Source organism: Trichoderma evansii (genome assembly GCF_050947405.1).
Source record: "Trichoderma evansii strain SZMC 28006 chromosome Unknown GGI43scaffold_1, whole genome shotgun sequence".
Lineage (NCBI taxonomy): Eukaryota > Fungi > Ascomycota > Sordariomycetes > Hypocreales > Hypocreaceae > Trichoderma > Trichoderma evansii.
The window spans coordinates 2,171,136-2,188,524 of record NW_028145205.1 but is presented as its reverse complement, the minus strand read 5'-3'; the positions used below and the strand labels follow the sequence as shown (position 1 = coordinate 2,188,524).

Below are 17,389 nucleotides of genomic sequence, written 5' to 3'. Positions count from 1 at the left end.
ACGGGGGAAATTTGGTTTCGCTCAATTGGGAAGCTACGCTTTTCCTCTGTTCTTTTTTTGGCTTTTGAGAAACGTGGGATGACATAAACGTCAAACATGACAGATGGAGACCAAGCATGGACGGCAATTTATATGAATCACGCTGTTGAGCTGCTTAAGTTGAAGGTAAAATCGTTACATCCTGCAGCAGCCCTTCGGCACTTTACTCGCTAGCGAGTGCAACGTTATGGTGTCGTAGTATTTTCGCAGCGTTCTGCCATATCAACGTCAGAGCCAGAGCCTTATGTGACCTGTCCCCTGTTCGTGGCTCTCTGGCGCTGTCCCATCGGATCAAATCTCGAGCGAGTTCCCACGCCAAGGAAGCGCCATCCTGTAAGCTCGAATAGTTTACCGCTAATAAACACGCGATGTCGCAAGCAGGCTGCACATGTTTCTCACCACCGGGGCAGCTAGCGAGAGGGGCCAGCCCCTCTGTACTCAATTTCTCTTCTCGCCTCTGTTTGTCCATCGAGTGTCCCGCAAGTCATTGAGGGGAGCAATAGCTGCTCATGCGCTGGGTCACGATTGCAATGTCGCGGAGCTGTTCGGGCCAGTCTTCTGAGCAATCTGGATGATTCCATCGTCACAATCTGGTGTCTCTTGCAGCCTGTTGAGAAGCCACAGGAATGGAATGCGCTCATTCAATCATATGCACGAGTAATCTTTGCCCGCCAACGCCTGCAGCCTTTCCCCTCTCCAGGCCTGCTAGCGCGCCATCACCCCCAACTGCCCAGCTGGTTCAGCTGGCTAGAACCTTGCGCTTAGGTGCCGTTCTAGGCTCTGTAGTGGGACTTTGCAGCGCTAAGTCGCCAAAGTGCATTGGCTCCACGCAAAGTCACATCAAATATCTCACCCTCCCTCCCACTTCTTTTCTGTATCTTCTTGCCATGAATCTGCATCCTCTTTGTGCGGCAGTTCTCTTCTAGCCTGCACGACTTTGGACTGCTTTTCTCAAAAGCATACTATACCGTTTTCTTTTCTTTTTTTGGCCGGACCCTGGCGGCCGGACATATCGGTCTCGCTCGGAAGCCTCGCTGCTGGGACTTCAACTGCCGGCATATCTTCCCCACTGACCGAGGACACTGCAACACCAAAAACCCGAATTTTCTCTCTCCTGACCGCCATCGCCAACCGTCAACAGGGGGGAGAACAGCTCGCGTCAAGGCCGATTAGGCTACTGTGTGCCGGGCAGGAAAATGGATCAGGGAGGCGTCTACAGCCACTCCCGCTCGCGAACAACGTCTTCCAACGTCTTTCCAGCGCAACCTCAGCATCCCCCGCCCATGCTTTTGTCGCACCAAATGTCGAACCAGCAGTTCAACAACCGGCGATCGCCCTCTGTCAGCACGTTCAGCAACTCGAGCATACAGCCGCCCGCTGCGTACCGAACCTCGTCCAACTCGGACCTCCGACGCTCCATCTCCAACCGCTCTTTTGGACAGCCCCAGGCAACCGGCTATGTAGCCCTCCTGCGCAAACAAAAGGCAACGGTATGGTGCGATCGCGCCCAGTACGAAGACCCTAGGCTGGCCGCCCAGCAGCGTGCTGCCAAAAAGCGCGCCAACTTGGAGGTCAGCGGAGGGAGCCGAGGGGCTGGCTCAGCTGGATCTTCGTCAGGTGGCCGCACGAGCACGGGCATTAGCGCAACCGGAAAAGTCGCCGCCAAAATCCGCCATCACGGTAAGACGCCTGTGGTTGGATACGCCAACGAAAATCACGTTGGTGTTGGAGGAGTGCCGATGCGCCTGAGCGCCACCGAGGTGGAAGGGGAGAGCAGCGAGGAAGAAGACCTTGCGTCGCGCTCGCACCACCGCAGGACTGGAAGCAGTGGGCGAAGCAGCGTTGGTAGCAGCAGTCGCCGCAACGTCTCTTACCGGGCCTCTTCAGGAACCATAACTGGAGCACCAAACCAGCCTGGACGGAGATGGAGCCCCGGTGATACTCCTGAGAGGACCGGAAGCCTGGTTGAACAGCCCGAAGACACTATGCCAATCATCGACGACAATGCCAGCGGCAGAGCTCAGAGCACGCATAGCGGAAGCAGCGCTGAACGCGCAGACAACGTTGGCGAGCTAGGAACTGCCCCAAGGCTTGCGAGCAAATCTCTGATGCACTCTGCCCTCACCAGAGAAAAGAGCGTCAAATCGCCCGAGGAGCTGAAGAGACGAGGAAGTGTGGACGAGCGAACAGCCACTCTTACATCGCAGCGCCTTTACATTGCCAACCCCGATTGATAACCATCGATTCACAGAGGGGGAAAAAAATTCACATATTCCGCATATACCACACCATTCGTGACGATAGATCGACGCCGTCTCAGCCACCTTCCGTTCGCTATGTATTAATCACTGTTAACAACAAAAAATCATTCGCTTTTGTGTATTATTTTCTTTTCTATAGCTTTATTACTCGCATTGTTTGGCGTTTGGATATGTTCATACCAATTTGAGCATGGAGGAAGGAATACAGTCGCTAAGGAGAGCCATTCTGCTTTGGAAAGCGGGATACGTCTTGATTTTCTTTATTATCTAATATACTTTCGCTTCTGAAATTAAGCTTGCTGGCTGAGCGAGGCGGTGGAAAGCATGGATGACTCGGGAGAGAAAACAAAAACCGTATTTTTGATGTGCCCGAGAAAGGCAGTTGGAAAGAGAAGATAGCATGACGTAATGGCTAATAAATAATACCCTCTTATTTTCCCTTTCATTGGGTGATTTTGTGACGAGTATTTTTTCTCGGATGGTGCTGAGTAGTGAGTAGATTCTTTTGCTTTTAATTTATTTGCATAAGATTGGTTGGTAATTTTGTCGTCATCGATTTCTTGATGCCGTTGCGTAGTAAGCATCACGCTTTGAACCCATTGAAGTAGAAAACACACAGCAGGTACAAAGGTGGCTTTTATTTACCTTCAATATATGGTATCTTGTTATATTAATGGATCTCTATTCTCTCAGATATATAGCTGTAATGAACTTTTACGAGATTTAGTCTCTACACGGTGTGAGGCAAATCCAGCAGCTGAAAAAGTAGCAACATATGAGTTCCAGGTAGTGAATATATGTAACCAATTTACCTTAGTTCAATATAGTTAAACTAGCATATTGGTTTTCTTATTGATCTCTCCATCTACCATATGATGGCTTCTCGCGACCGTATCACATGCTCTCAAATTTCTCTCCCTCTTTTATTCCATCACAATTCGCTGTTATAAAGTATGGAGTGGTGGGGTTGATTTTAGTTTGGATTGACAAGATTAGAACTCTTGGCACCATCTCTCCGATCTTTAGCCGCACTAGCTGGGACGTCTCTTTAGCGATTAACGCGTCCTTCAAAGTGGAAAGCGCCAAATTTACGCGTCTTTAGTCTCTAGAGCCATCGCGACATTCATGAATCTGTACAACATCGCCGTTACGCAGTGCCGCTTTTGCCACCAATCCGCCGCATCCATACAATCGCTTCTGCCTTTGCGTTCGGACCCCAGGCGAATACGGTCTCTGTGCTTTATTTGGCCTCTGAACAATTTCCGTGCCTAAAGTGGTGCCCAAATCTCGCCTGCATCGCTAATCTCGAACTTCCCCCCTCCTTTTGCATGCCTGTGCAATTGTACATTTAGCGGCGCCCCGAATGCAACACCAGAGATCCATCTTACCGACCAAACGAGTACAAACGCTTGCACCAAAGTTTTTTCAAGTCGATTAAGCTACGGAACAAATAACAATGCCTCTTCTTGAGGTATCACATAACGTCAGAGAGTCAGAATCCTCTGGTCGAAAGAGAAATCACGATGAGTTCTCTGCTGAGGCAGGCAAAGTTGAACTGGCGGAAGGTGTTAAGAACATCCCGCCCGTGAGCATCCAAGAAACTGAAGATGAATGTGAGTATTGAGCTCAGGAGCTCATCTTATTTCTATAATGGTACTGATATCTGTCGGCAGCACAATGTCTATCCTCTCCTCTATCCTCTCCAGCTCTATCAGAAGCAGGCGATGACACGCTATTAGCACATGATCTAATCTCACTGTCAACATCAGAATCTACAAAACAAGAGACATCAGGAACATCCGCGCCACAATCAAGTTCAAAGTCCGCTACAAATGCCAATCCAGCGCCGAAACGGAAGCGTCTGACTCCAGCAGAAAAAGAAGCCCGAGATAAGGAGCTTGCCGAAAAGAAGAAGGAGCGCGAGGAGAAAGCACTAGCACAAGCAGCCGAAAAGGCTGCTGACAAGGCCAAGAAAGAAGAAGAAAAGCTCAAGAAGGAAGAGGAAAAAGCTGCTGACAAGGCAAAAAAGGACGAAGAAAAAGCTAAAAAGGATGAGGAAAAGGCGGCGCGGGCAAAAGAAAAGGAAGAAAAACGAAAGTTGAAGGAAGAAGAGGATCGCATCAAGGCTGATAAGAAGCGAAAGAAGGAAGAAGAGCTACAGCGCATTCAGGATGAAAAGGATCGAAAGGCCAGAAGTCAAAAGACGCTGGGAAGCTTCTTCAAGATCCCCAGTACCCCTAAGAAGGCTGAACGAGATGATGCGGCGAAAGATAATAGCCCCGCCAAGGTCAATTCATCGGTGGCAGAGGAGAAACCAACAACCTCAGAATATTCAAAGATGTTCAAGCCGTTCTTTGTCAAAGAAAACGCCCGATTAGCACCAACGATATCACAGATGGATAGGACGATTCAAGAAGCGAAATCAAAGGCCTTGGACGATTATATCGCGAATCAGCAACATAATAGCGGTGCTCCTCCCAAATTCGACCCTGTGGAAGTCTTCTACTTCCCCAGTCTCCCTCCTCCTCGCGGCAAATTGCATCAACCGGTTAGGCACATCATGGAGACTGCATACAAGGCTGCACAAAACTCAGAGAAGAGCGGCAGTGCAGATGCTAGCAACATTTTCACGGAAATCCGAACGGGGCTGAGCAAAATTCCCCTGAAGGTAATTGCTTTCTCCCAGGATGTGCGCCCACCTTACTATGGTACAGCAACCTTCAAGCCTTTTGCCCTCGGCAAAGGAAACATGAATAAGCTAGCGAGAAGATCTATTGACCGTCGACTGCCACTGGACTATGATTATGACTCAGAAGCCGAATGGCAGGATGAAGAAGAGGGCGAAGATCTTGACATGGAAGACGAGGAGGAAGAGCTGGATGATGAGGACGATATGGACGGCTTCCTCGACGATTCTGAAGACGTTGCTGTCTCCAGAAGAATATTTGCGGATACTCTACAGCCCGACATCGTAGGCCCATGTTTTGAGGACCAGAATCGAAAGGGTTCAGCCTTGGCGTTGAATGACAAAAAGATGGAGTTCATCCATGGTGGTGAGTTACCATTGATATCGAAGATTCGTCTTCAAACTAAGCTAACACACTCCATAGAAGGATTTGATATGCAATGGGACATTGACCCCTTTTCAACCAAATACTGGGAGCCAGAGCCTGTTACCAAGGCTGTCAAGAGTAAGGCCCCAAAGACTACTAAATCTGAGGGCGATACCAAAGCTCTTCCACCGGTCCCGACAAACGCGTTTGCCGCGCTGGGTGGTGCAAGTGGCTTGAACTCGGCCCCGGGTAAATTGGTCAAACCTGAGCTTTTGAACGACGTCAAGCAGGCCATTTTAGACAATAAGGCTCTTTCCAAGGTCGGCATTGTTGATTTCATCTTCCATCAGTTCAAAGACAACGCTTCTCGGTTGGAAGTCAAAAACACCATTGAGCATGTTGCGGAAAAGAAAGGTGCTGGTCGAGTCAAGGAATGGGAGCTGAAGCCCGGCCATGAGATCACCCTATGAGGCGAGATTAATTATTTTTGGAGGTTGCGGGCGGCATTCTCGTGTTACGATTTGACGAAACCTACTTAGCATGGAGTTCTTTGGACGATACTAGATTAAGCCAGTTATTTTGAGAGTTCTCAGGCTGGTAATTAGCTTTGGGCCGGGCTTATTTGTTTGCATGGCATGGCTAGAAGGGTACTGTATTTTATGAATGATACAGTTTGGCATGTATTGTATCTAGGGGGTAGCAAGCAAAGGAATCCCATTTGGGGCGCTAAATAGCGGCACCACTAGCCTTGTGTCTTGAGGAGATTCAACTGTAAATTTACTGTCTCGTGAATGTGACTCCTTTTGGAGTTGTTGAGTATGCAAGCTGCTGCTTCTATAATACGAGTAGGATTCGATATGGGTGCATGGATGACGCGGAAGCGCGGGGCACGTAAAATATAAGCAATTCGCTAAGGCAGGTCCTTGGACCCCCTGAAGCGCCGGCGCCTATTATTGTCCGGCTAACCTTTTATACGCCTATTTTCAGTCTCTCTCTCTTTCAATCACATCTCACCGCAGCTTGTACAAGGAATTGGAGATGATGAGGTGAGAACCTTGTTGGGCCTTTTAGATCATCACGATAACTTTTTTTCGAAACTACCGACCCCATCCGATCGCCCATATCCCTTCAACAACTCCTATCTCCAATTATCCTAGGAGGTTAAATCTATTACCGCCCTAGGAGAAGCGAGATTGCCCGCATACTATCGGAATTCGATCCCGACTGCGAGATTCGCAATGTTACGACTCATTTTATGATATCTAGCGCCATAATAATATATTTTTTTGCGTATCGGCTCCTCTCTTTCTCTACATCAGTCGCTTGGCGCCGCGACATGCCCAGTCGCCTGGAATGGAAGATCCCTGGGGTTCGCCGTGGGCTGTAGACTCTCCAGCAAAGATAGAGCTCCCAGCCGCGCCCCAGAATGCGCATTTCTCTGCCGACAGCCTTTTCCCTCGAAGAAACTCCCGTTCGCCTGCACGGTCACGATCGCCAGGATTTGAAGACGATGATGCGTGGGGTGGGTGGAATGGCGGTGGTGCCGACGGCAGCGCCAGTGGCAAGGAGAGTCCCGGATGGGGGAGAAGTCCTGGGCTGAAGCCATTGCAGACGGCACCTTCGGTGAGGTCCTTGTCGCCGGACCCCTGGAAAGAGGTGGCCTTGCAAAAATTGGACACTACAACGCTGGAAAACGAGGAAAGGAAGCCAAGAGCAAGGAGAGCTTCTGAGACGTCCGGGGACGATCGAGTTGTGGATTCTGCAATCAGCCTTGGAGAGGGACATCAATTACAGAGAGAGGATAATTCTAAGAGCAAGGACCCGGCCGTGGTGCCGTCATTGGATATCGATGCCACCGAGGTTGTCTGGGGTGTTGAAGTGACGCCGGAAGCGCCGGCTCTGGACGGGATCCCAGCTATTCAGCTCGAACAACCTGACTCGTCTTCGGATGTCGAGATACCGGTGATTGATGTTAAGCATGAAGTACATGACGAGAAACCTGATAAACCGTTATTTACGGTTGATGAGCCTGTTCAGAAAGAAGATGCCATTGATATTCCAAATGGCTTTGAAACGAAAGAGGAGCAGCCAATAGCAGTTGTTCAACTCACTGAGGAGGCTGCAGTTCCAGAACCGGAAGGTGACCAGCTGTCGCCGCCTATAAAAAATGAGACGGCTACAGAACCTGAGCACCAGCTGCCGCCGCCTATAAATATTGAGACGGCTGCAGAACCTGAGCACCAGCGTCAGGAATCGCGAGATGAAACGCCCGAGTCGCCAGCTGCAGGCAAGAATAAAAAATTAGAATCGCCATCTACTACTTTGCAGTCTCAGCCAGCTGAGCAAGACACACCTTGGGTCTTAAAAGATTTGGGCATATCGTACCCTGTCGATCACACCAAGCTCGACGAATTGTTTCCTTCGACGCCTGCTATTACAACAGAAGCAGAACTTGTTCCGGATGTTATCATAGATGATACTTTTGCTTCTAGCAGCGAGCGCAAGGCGTGGTACCGAATCTCTCGGTTTGGGTCAAAGAGAAAGCATGATTTGGGAGACGATGATAATTATGTACGAGTCGGCTGGTCCGGGTCTCAAATTCGAGATCGAACCACTCAGACAGTGAGGAGATGGATGGAAGAAGATTCCATCACTGGGCGTGTGGTCCTAGGTAGACGCCTTGGCGGATCTGGTGCAGTCATGTTCAACTGGAACTCAACGGCACCTGTAGAAATTGGAGAGTTTTTGGGAAGGCATTCGAGAAATTCGTCAATGACCGTAAAGTCTGCCGCCCCATCGCCTACTGCATCGTCATTTGGCTGGGCGAGCAGTGTTCCACCCTCGCCAGCGGTTGCTAGACATCCCTTGGCCAATGAGTTTCAGAAACCAGATGAACGAGAAGTGCAATCACCTAAAGAGCCTAAAGTCGACTCGGTTCGGCAGTCCTTATCTCTTGATCCGCCGCCTCTTCATACTCGGGCACATATTCCCACCCCTATTAAGATTCCACCGACTCTGCCTATAAAGCAAGACGAAGATGGTGACGATGACTGGGGCGAGATGATGACCGCTACACCGATTGACTCGCCGTCTTTTACTGAGGATGAGGGAGCTTTCAGCAGCAGCCGTAACAGCATCGACCCCCAGTCCGCTTTTCAGTTCGAAACGGTGTATGAAAGCCCCAGAGTCACATCGCCAAAGATAGAGAAAGCCAGCAAGCGACCCTTGTCTTGGCATCTGGGTCAGACGCTTGCCAAGCCTTTTAAGCGAGGGGCCAAGACACCATCAACACCGCTGTTCCCCAGCCCGCTTTCGAAACCAATGACGCCGCCTCAAGTCACGCCGACTCGCCATGCACATACAATGTCTGCTGGCGCGTCACCTATGCAATTTTCGCCAGTACGACTGAGTTTGAGTGCTGAAGATGAGGAAACTGTGGCCAAATTGTTGCAGGATATCCCGGATCTTACATATATGCTACGCTGATAGTGAATCAATACGAGGGCTTCACTCAAAGTTTGGCCACCTAGTAGTTGTGATGATGAGCTTGTTGAGTTTTTGGATCTAGAAAACATATTTTATAATTTACTATCGCATATGAAAGCAGCAAGGCGTATCTGGTTTATGCAGAAGATTTGGATAGCATTGAATTGGATGGAACAACTTAGATAATCTTTAAATGAAAAATGAGAAGTCATATTCTAATAATGATTTGTATATCTATGCTCAAACCGTAAATCATGCCCGCTTAATAGTAACTCGTAAAGTCGTATATCGTCTAAAAGAAACATCATGCTCGTGAAATTTCGTCTGATTTCCTCCTCTTATTCGTTTTATCAGAATCATACAACTGCGCAAAAACACCACCGTCTTCCATTAGAAGTTCTTCGGGAGTGCCAATTTCTGCCAGCGAACCTTCTTCTAGCACAGCAATTCTATCGAATTCGAGTAATGAATCGAGCCGGTGGGCAATCATGATGACTGTGCGGTCTTTGAACTCGGATTTGATGACGCGTTGGATTTGCGCATCGGTTTGGTTATCGATGCTAGTTGAAATGATTAGTCTTTGTTTTTTCATTCTTTTCGGAAATAAGATAAACATACTTGCTGGTCGGCTCATCTAGGATGAGGATACTGCTCTTCTTAAGGAGTGCTCTGCCCAGGCAGAACAGCTGTCGCTGTCCGTGGGAGAAGAAGTTCTCGTCCATTTTCTCATCGAGAGGGTTTTTGCCAGCATCGATCTTGGAGGTAATAATGTCCCATATAGCGGCTCGCTGCAGAGCGTCGACAATAGCCTCATCAGAGTGAACTCCAAGAGGGTCGGCGTTGAACCGTATCGTGTTCGTGAAGAGGAAAGGATCCTGGGTAAGACAGCTGAGCTTCTGGCGGATGAGAGGTTTGGGGATTTTGGTGATATCTTGGCCATCAAGGAGGATTTCGCCGTTGGGAGTGTTGGCCATGCGGAAGAGAGCCTGGATGAGAGAGCTTTTGCCGCTGCCGCTCCGGCCCACGAGGCCGAGTTTCTCGCCTGGGCGGATGGTGAAGGAGATGTTACGGAGGACGGGATGGGCAGTAGAACTGTGGTAGATGGATTAGCTTGTTGATTGCCAAATGGAGAGAGAATGAAATAGGGTTTACACATACTCGTATTGTACGGATAAGTCGACGAATTCAATGGAGCCCTGAGAAGGCCATTCTTCAGGAGGAGTGTTGTTCTCGTGGGGGAGTAGCTCAGAGGGAGTTGTTTCTTCAAAGGTCTTGATGCGAGTGACGGCTCCGAGAGATGTTTCCAGCTGAGACCATGCCAGGATGATGCCCTTCAGATTAAGTCCCAGGTTCATCATATTGACCAGCGCAATGCCCAGGAGTGCGGGATTCAGCTTTCCTCTTAGAGTTACGGCAAAAACGACGAGCAAGATGGTGAGGATCGCAACAACCAGATCAAGGACCAGCGTAAGCCATCGTTGGATACAATTGAGAAGATATGACGGCTTCTGTGCTCTATCGAGGAGGGAGAGGCTCTTGGTGGAATAGGGGAGAGTCCAGCCAAAGGCGCGGATTGTCGCGAGACCATTGATGGACTCGAGGAAGTGTGAGTACAGCGGTGCTTTGTGTTCGATTCTATAAAGAAGAAAGAAGATAAGTATTTACGCTATACAAGACGAGAAGGGCTGTGGTGCTTACTCTAAAATACGAAGCTGCTTGGAGGTTCGAACGTAGAATCGCTGGATTATGAGGAGGATGACGATAATGAAAGGGAGGGCCGCAGCGAAGTAGCTGACTGCTCCAACGGCCAGTCCGGTAACGCTGATACAAGTCATGACATCTGCATATTTATCACGTTAGTCGAGTAATTAACTTTGGGCATAGGAAAGGAGAGTTTTTACCAAAGAGGAAAATTGCGAGGTTGACAGGAAGGTCAATATCTACTAGACGCAAGTCTTGGCTGAATCTGTATCAAGAATAGTATATTAGAAATATGAAACATCATATAAATGAGGAACAGAGAAGAAACTTACCGGTTAATGAGCGAGCCAGTGTCAGTGTTGGAAAGGAACGACATTGGAGCCCTATTATCAATGTTAAATATTACTCAAGAGAGTGAACATATTATTTAGGTGCACAAGTTACCTCATAACTGCGTTCAAGATCCGAGTGTGGAATTTTTTGCTGACAGTAGGTCCGATAATCAACAGGAAGTGCCTGGAATTAGTGTTAATAGGTGATAACTGATGTTTGTTATGAGGCAAGACTTACATGATTGCGAGTGAGATCAAAACAGCCTCTATGGCGGCCATGACAGTGAAAATACTCAACCAGTAACCCACGTCATTGCTGGGTCGCCCTCGGCCGTCACCCCACCAAGTAAGCCAGACAGCTAAATAAATTATTAGACAAAGATCGGCATCACATATTTTTATATTTCTTTTTCTAGGATTCACTTACCCCTGAAGGCAGCAGAGAAAGCCTGCCCGACGATATATCCACCGCCCACGGCTAGGCTGAGGGGTCTCATCGCGGAAAAGTAGTATTTGAATGTACTACGATCACTTGATAATGGCTGCTCTACTTCATTTTCTTGTTCGGCTTCGCTGACCTGAATGAGGTTCTTAATCTCTTCGACAACGTCTTTCTTGGAGATATCTTCGTCGCTGCTTTCATCATCGGAATGTGCATCGGTAACATCGAGGCTTTGGATGTATTTGCCGCTGGATCGTAGTTTGGCGAAGGCTCCTTGCTCGATAACTTGGCCGTCTTGGCCAAGGGCGATGATGTGGTCGGAGCTAGGTAAGAGGTGGACTGGAGATGGTTACTTTAGTAAGTTGTTCAATGCATTCCTAAACACGATGACTTCAACCCTTACCGGAATGAGTTGCAAGAATGATGGTGGTGCGGCTACGACGTAGGAGGCCGTCTTTGCTGAATACGCGAGCAAAGACGATGCGTTCTGTTGTCTTATCCAATGCACTAAAGACATCATCAAATATGGCAATGGGCTTGCGGGCATACACGGCACGGGCAATGGCCTTTGAATTGTTAGAAATATTTCATAAAAAAAGTATAGAAAACACTCACAAGTCTCTGCTTTTGACCTCCACTGAGCTTGACTCCCTTGTCTCCAACAACGGTTGAAACACCATCTGGCAAGCGCGCAAAGTCTTGAGTCAAGTCGCAAGCTTCAACGACAGTATCAAACCATTTGTCTTCGAAGAAATCGGATTCCGCCACAATGTTATCCTTAATTGTCGCATTCATCACCCAGGGAGTTTGATCACAGAAAGCGATGTTTGGAGTTGACAGTGAGATTTTTCCTCCAGTCGAAGACGCTTCGCCAAGGATGGCCTTGAGCAGGCTTGACTTTCCTGAGCCGATCGGACCAACAATCGTAGTAAGAGATCCAGATTGTGTTTGCGAGAAAGATACGTTGATGTTGCTCAATACTTTCTTCTCTTTCCATGAGAAATCTCCCTCGGAAATAAAGATGCGCTCTCCTTCCTCGGTATAACGATCAAGTGGACGGAGTTCCATACTGCTTCTGCGTGATCCGGTTTCCTCACTCTTTGTTGGCACTCCCAACTGTGGGCTTATTTGTCGGCTATCGATTTTTTCGCCAAGCAGTAGGAATTCCTGAATACGCTTAAAGCAACCGTATGCGCCGTAGGCTGCTGAAATGTTGCCGAGGAGGAAGCTGAGCGGGTTTACCATGACGTTGAGAATAGACAACGCAGTGATGGCCTGCGATGCTGAGAAGGACTGGTTGTTACTGAGCTTGGCGACAATGGCGTAAGCACCAAAGGTAGCGGCCTGGGTCAAACTGACATTGGCATTTCCTAGTAGATGACACAGAGTAAGTTGGGCTGAATGCTGGACGAGGGGTTACAATAGCAATAAAGGTCGACTTACCAACTGTGTTGGCCCATACAATCATCTCTCGGTAGTGTTTACCAACGCTCAAGTCTCTATCCCGCTTATCTTCAAGCAGATCGGTGAAACGCTCAGTGTATCCCAACATTTTGACAGCTTTAATGGAGCCAAGCACCTCGGAGGTGAAATTGATGCGGTCCTGTGTTGCCTTTTGGTAGACGGTCTGGCGTTTGACGAGGACCTTTCCAATGAACCAGCACAGCACAATGGAGACTATAGATTGTGAGTACAAAAGAGAAATAAAGATGGTCAGTTGAAGCACTTACTGATAGCCATAACAATAGGAGCAACGCAGACAGGACCCAATTGGGCGTACAGCATATAGACGGCGATACCGACTGTAAGAGAGTTGGCATACGCTTCGATGATCAAAGCGTTTGCACGTTCAGCTAGAGTCTCAATATCATTGCCCATAAGCGCTAATGCGGAAGATTCGTTCAAATCGCTGGTCGAGAGCCTCAATATCTTGCGATAGATCAGGCCGATCAGACCTCCTCGGATCATGGCGCCGACTCGAAAAGTAAGATGCTCGTACCATGCCGTCAGAATCTAATATAATGATTAGCTTACACTACCATACATGTTTTACTGAATTTGAGACGCACAGCAGATCCGATAAAGACGAAGGCAAAGGCACCAATCAGGCCGTAACCGATATTGTCAGAGTGTTCGTCTTTGGGCATGGACAGAAATCGCAGCGCTTGAGATACAAGAAAAGGCTGGGCAATTGTCAAGGCAACTACGGCCAAACGAGGAATCACAATGCCAGCAATTTCGAGCTTAAGGATCCAAATAGTGTTGAGAAAGAGAGAGGCTTTTCGTCCACCATGAGTGACTTGGGATGGGCATGTTAGCTGAGAGATGAATAAAGTCGATGTAACCATAAAACATACCCTTATCCCATCGTTTCGAGAAAATTACAGCCAGCTTTTCAGATGAAAGCTTTTCGTAAATAGCGGGGAGATCATGGAGTGTCAAGACAGTAGCCCAGCCGGTAATGAGCAGCGAGTTGAGCCACACAAAGAAGCCGCGGTTGAACGGCCCGCTCGTGCTCTCTGTTGACGGGGTTTTATTCGAGTCCAACAAGATTCGTCTCTTTTCGATGTTTTCCAACACCAGCAAAGCCAACTTTAAGATTGTTGAAGTCGTGAGCACCGCCGCATACGAGACATTCACGGAGAGAAGCCATTCTGTTCGTAATCGGGCGGCATCGAAAAGGAGAGTTGTGAAGAGATAAGAGGTCAAGAGGAAGGATGGACGAATGGATTTAACGTGTTCGATATGGGATAAAAGGACGATGCAGCATGCGGCGACGAGGCTGAGAACGGCAGCGGCGATGGAGAATCTTGTGTCGAGGTGTCGTGAAGAGGCTGTAAGAGCTAGACATCCAACCTGGATGCCTGCATATGCGCTTGATACGATCTATTCAAAATCGATTAGGATCCTGCTATACTATTTGTAATTTCAAAAGTGCTAAACTAACAAGCTTCGGTGTGTATGCTGATCGACGCTTTATTTTGTCGGGAGTTCGTAGAAGGTAGACGGTTCTCGGGATCGAAAGCAGAAGAAATAGAGCAGAGGGAAGAATAGATAAGATGCTTTCTTCAAAAGACACTGCGCAAGGAAATAGCATGTTAGCAAAAATATCTATGATAACAATGTATCTGGCACATGGGAAGTAGTTGTCGTACACGTGAAATCGAAACCGCCTCGACAGCCCTCAGCCCAGACACCTGGGCCAAGGAAGCCATCACCACATTCAGTGGCGTTATATGCTCTTTGGCGGATCATTATGAATAGGTTCAAATGAGTTTATTTTACAACAGCAATTATAACTCCATATCGCACGGTGTCCCTTAAAGCTTGTTTAAGATGTAAGGCTGAAGAATATTTAGAGATTGTGGGGGAGGCTTAGACAATGTTTATATCAACATCAACAAGCAGCTGGTTGCCACTTCTACTGTACTATGCTATCAGATCCTTCAGAGGGGCTATACGTATATCCAATACGCACGCACGAATCGCCGCCTAATCATCGACGACAAAAAGACCAACCAACGCGTGGAGCATATCGCGGAGCTGACTCCAACGGTGCTGACGAACATCCGGCAATTGTACCCGCTACGTCGGCGTTGACTCATAAAGCCAGCACCTCTACCCGTACCCGAAGCCTAGAGCCTTGCAAATAATGATTTTATCTTGTGCCTTTTGCCCTTTTGTTATCGGCTTCGTTCTAGTTCCTGCAGATAGTGGGGATGAGCCGTCCGCTATTGGGCACTTTTGTTTAAACTTATTTCGCTGGAGCTCGTCACAGGCCGCGTGATTGTTGCGCGGCCTAAGGCGTAATTGGCGGGTTGGGTTGGCGAATTGGTTTGAAAGTCTGGAGGTGTGCACTAATGAGTTGGCCGACGCCATTTTAGGCAGGTAAACTGATAGCATTCCACAGTAAGCAAGCAAGAGGAGTATTGTTCTTGTATAAATAGATAGCGAGAAGATATTGAATAAAACAGAGCTGTCTTGTCTCTCTTGTTTGCGCCTAATGAATGGTTTATCCTATGTACAGTAAAAATGAAAAAGAAATATGAATTACAGAAGCCACAACTTGAGCTAATCTTCGTGAGAGTCGACTCTCTCGCCATCCTCATTTCCGTTGGCTGAACCGCTCTTTGCTGGCGGGGGCTGCACAAATAAGAGCCCAACCCAGGCAATGAAGCATAGCAGCGCAATGTAAAACCAGGGCATGCCGATCCAGAGACCCTTCCTTTGCAGGCCTATATCGAAGCACCATGCCAGCGCGGGTCCTCCGATAAAGGTGCCAAAAATCTCAGTTGTGCTGATTAAAGCATAGAGCGTGGACGTATGCTCTGGGTCGACGTAGTGTGTTATGGTGGCTCGCGCCAAAGGGCTAACAGCAGCTCCAAAGGTTTCGATGAAGAGACCAATGATGAATAAGATAATGTTGTGGCTGAAACCCTCAATAACAGCGCCAACAAAAAGCAACACCGTAGAGTATCGTGTCAACAGCAGGTCCTTCTTAAAGGAAGAGTAACCGAAACGGGTCGACATGAGAAGTGTGGAAATCCTAGGGAGAACAGCCAGAACGATCAAATTGAGAAGTCCAAAAGGAGACAAGAGGAAGCTGGTCTCCGCGAGGCGCCATCCAAAATGCTTGCTGACATATTGTAAGATTGTGCTGGTATAAGCAGTATATCGTGCGGCCTGGAACAGAAAAGTAAGGAGTGTAAGTGGAATACTAGGGTTAGTAAACAAGCTTAGAGCTTTTCTGAACTCGACCAGTGTTGCGTCGATTTTCCGCTTCACTGATTCCATAGATAAATCGCCGTCGCTTAATTTCGTCCTCCGATGAACCGGAAGTGTCTCCGGTATGAAGAATAATGCTAGGAAGATGAAGGGCATACAGGAGATGGAGACCCAGATGGGGACCCAAGGACCATACTTTTGCATCAAAAAGCCATTTAGGAGAGGACCGACGAGGCCACCCACGGTAGCACCAAACGTGAGTTGAAGGAAGCTAGCAGCTCTGTAGAAAGTAATTGAGCGATTCATAGTCAGTATTTCTTTCGCATACTCGTCGCTAGAAATATGAGGAGCTTCTTACTTTTCCTTTTCAGAACTAACATCAGCGGCCATTGCGTACAACATGGCTAGCACAACTTGGGCTCCACCACCAAACAAGAGGAAGAGCGAGCTGGTCATTAGAATATAAGGATTTTTGCGGACTGTGGACTGGAAAAGTCCGAGCATTAACGGGCCAGAGATTGGTCCCAATGCCATGCCGATGCTGGCAAATAGAATCGTCGGCTTGCGACCAATCTTATCGGCAAGCATGCCAAAGGGAAACGTCGAAAGCAGACCTATACATATGAGCGAATAGAGACATCAAGAGTTAGTAGTGCTATTCTTCATGATTCACGCGCAGTAACATAGAGCGAAAACGGACTCATTATGGATTGGAAAAGCCCCAGCCATCCAAGCAGATATGCCATCTGAGCCTGGACCTCATCCGTTTTGCACTTCATCTCATCAATCAGGTCGACAGAGTCATCTCCGTAATAAACGTGGCAGACGCTATCCTCAATAAGACGGTAGAGAGGAATGAGCAAGAGCATGCCGGTACCGATGATGGCGCATTGGACCACTGCGATGGTTCTGACAATTGATTTTCTCGTCTTTGCCTGCCATCGTGCTGCGTTGATGTTTGGAGGCGCATTCTCATTGTCGCCGAGGATGGGTTCGTGTTCGCGCTCATATCCACCCAGCAGAGGCGCATCCTCATGAGCGTTTAGCTCGTTGTCCGACATGAGTGAAGAACAAGCTGCAAAAATAGACGTTTTTTAATTGAAGATCATTGAAAGAGTAAGAAAACACGCGGCAGCAATAATGCTTGGGGTGGCTCAGTATAGTCGTGGGTACAGGGGCCGAAAAAAACTGGGGGAGATTGATAAAGAAAAAGGGTGGATTCTAGTACGAAATAGCAGAAATATCGAATCCCCCAGACTCGTAATCACGACCCCGGTCCGTCATGCTCGGCGCAACGTTTCTCTTGGCCACACCATCTCTGATGCGAGGACAAGCCTGCGGTTGGTAATG

The 17,389-nt window shown here is 48.2% G+C and overlaps 5 protein-coding genes across 5 annotated transcripts; 3 read left to right on the top strand and 2 right to left on the bottom strand.

Annotated features, from left to right (window-relative positions):
- The first annotated feature begins 915 nt into the window (after positions 1 to 915).
- GGI43DRAFT_391016 (uncharacterized protein) lies at positions 916 to 2,941 on the top strand. Its single transcript, XM_083204386.1, has one exon. The coding sequence runs from the start codon at positions 1,236 to 1,238 to the stop codon at positions 2,271 to 2,273; it is 1,038 nt and encodes a 345-aa protein (XP_083066330.1). The 5' UTR covers positions 916 to 1,235; the 3' UTR covers positions 2,274 to 2,941.
- A 411-nt stretch (positions 2,942 to 3,352) lies between these two features.
- Positions 3,353 to 6,152, top strand: GGI43DRAFT_391015 (chromatin assembly factor 1 subunit A-domain-containing protein). Its single transcript, XM_083204385.1, has 3 exons — positions 3,353 to 3,913; positions 3,974 to 5,353; positions 5,411 to 6,152. Exons 1-3 carry the CDS (start codon positions 3,757 to 3,759, stop codon positions 5,821 to 5,823), a joined length of 1,950 nt encoding a protein of 649 aa, XP_083066329.1. The 5' UTR covers positions 3,353 to 3,756; the 3' UTR covers positions 5,824 to 6,152.
- Positions 6,153 to 6,330: 178 nt separating this feature from the next.
- GGI43DRAFT_391012 (uncharacterized protein) lies at positions 6,331 to 9,062 on the top strand. The gene has a single exon (XM_083204384.1). The coding sequence runs from the start codon at positions 6,707 to 6,709 to the stop codon at positions 8,837 to 8,839; it is 2,133 nt and encodes a 710-aa protein (XP_083066328.1). The 5' UTR covers positions 6,331 to 6,706; the 3' UTR covers positions 8,840 to 9,062.
- GGI43DRAFT_21893 (P-loop containing nucleoside triphosphate hydrolase protein) lies at positions 8,992 to 14,711 on the bottom strand. The gene is made up of 17 exons (XM_083200313.1): positions 14,470 to 14,711; positions 14,262 to 14,392; positions 13,672 to 14,200; positions 13,384 to 13,613; positions 13,045 to 13,327; positions 12,758 to 12,991; positions 11,930 to 12,684; positions 11,718 to 11,880; positions 11,300 to 11,653; positions 11,111 to 11,231; positions 10,985 to 11,056; positions 10,873 to 10,923; positions 10,741 to 10,805; positions 10,538 to 10,679; positions 9,998 to 10,474; positions 9,458 to 9,931; positions 8,992 to 9,399 (listed from the first exon to the last, which is right to left on the bottom strand). The coding sequence occupies exons 1-17, from the start codon at positions 14,567 to 14,569 to the stop codon at positions 9,144 to 9,146; spliced, it is 4,437 nt and encodes a 1,478-aa protein (XP_083066327.1). The 5' UTR covers positions 14,570 to 14,711; the 3' UTR covers positions 8,992 to 9,143.
- Positions 14,712 to 15,301: 590 nt separating this feature from the next.
- On the bottom strand, positions 15,302 to 17,345 carry GGI43DRAFT_21891 (major facilitator superfamily domain-containing protein). Its single transcript, XM_083200311.1, has 3 exons — positions 16,740 to 17,345; positions 16,398 to 16,653; positions 15,302 to 16,319 (listed from the first exon to the last, which is right to left on the bottom strand). Exons 1-3 carry the CDS (start codon positions 17,098 to 17,100, stop codon positions 15,386 to 15,388), a joined length of 1,551 nt encoding a protein of 516 aa, XP_083066326.1. The 5' UTR covers positions 17,101 to 17,345; the 3' UTR covers positions 15,302 to 15,385.
- Positions 17,346 to 17,389: the final 44 nt, after the last annotated feature.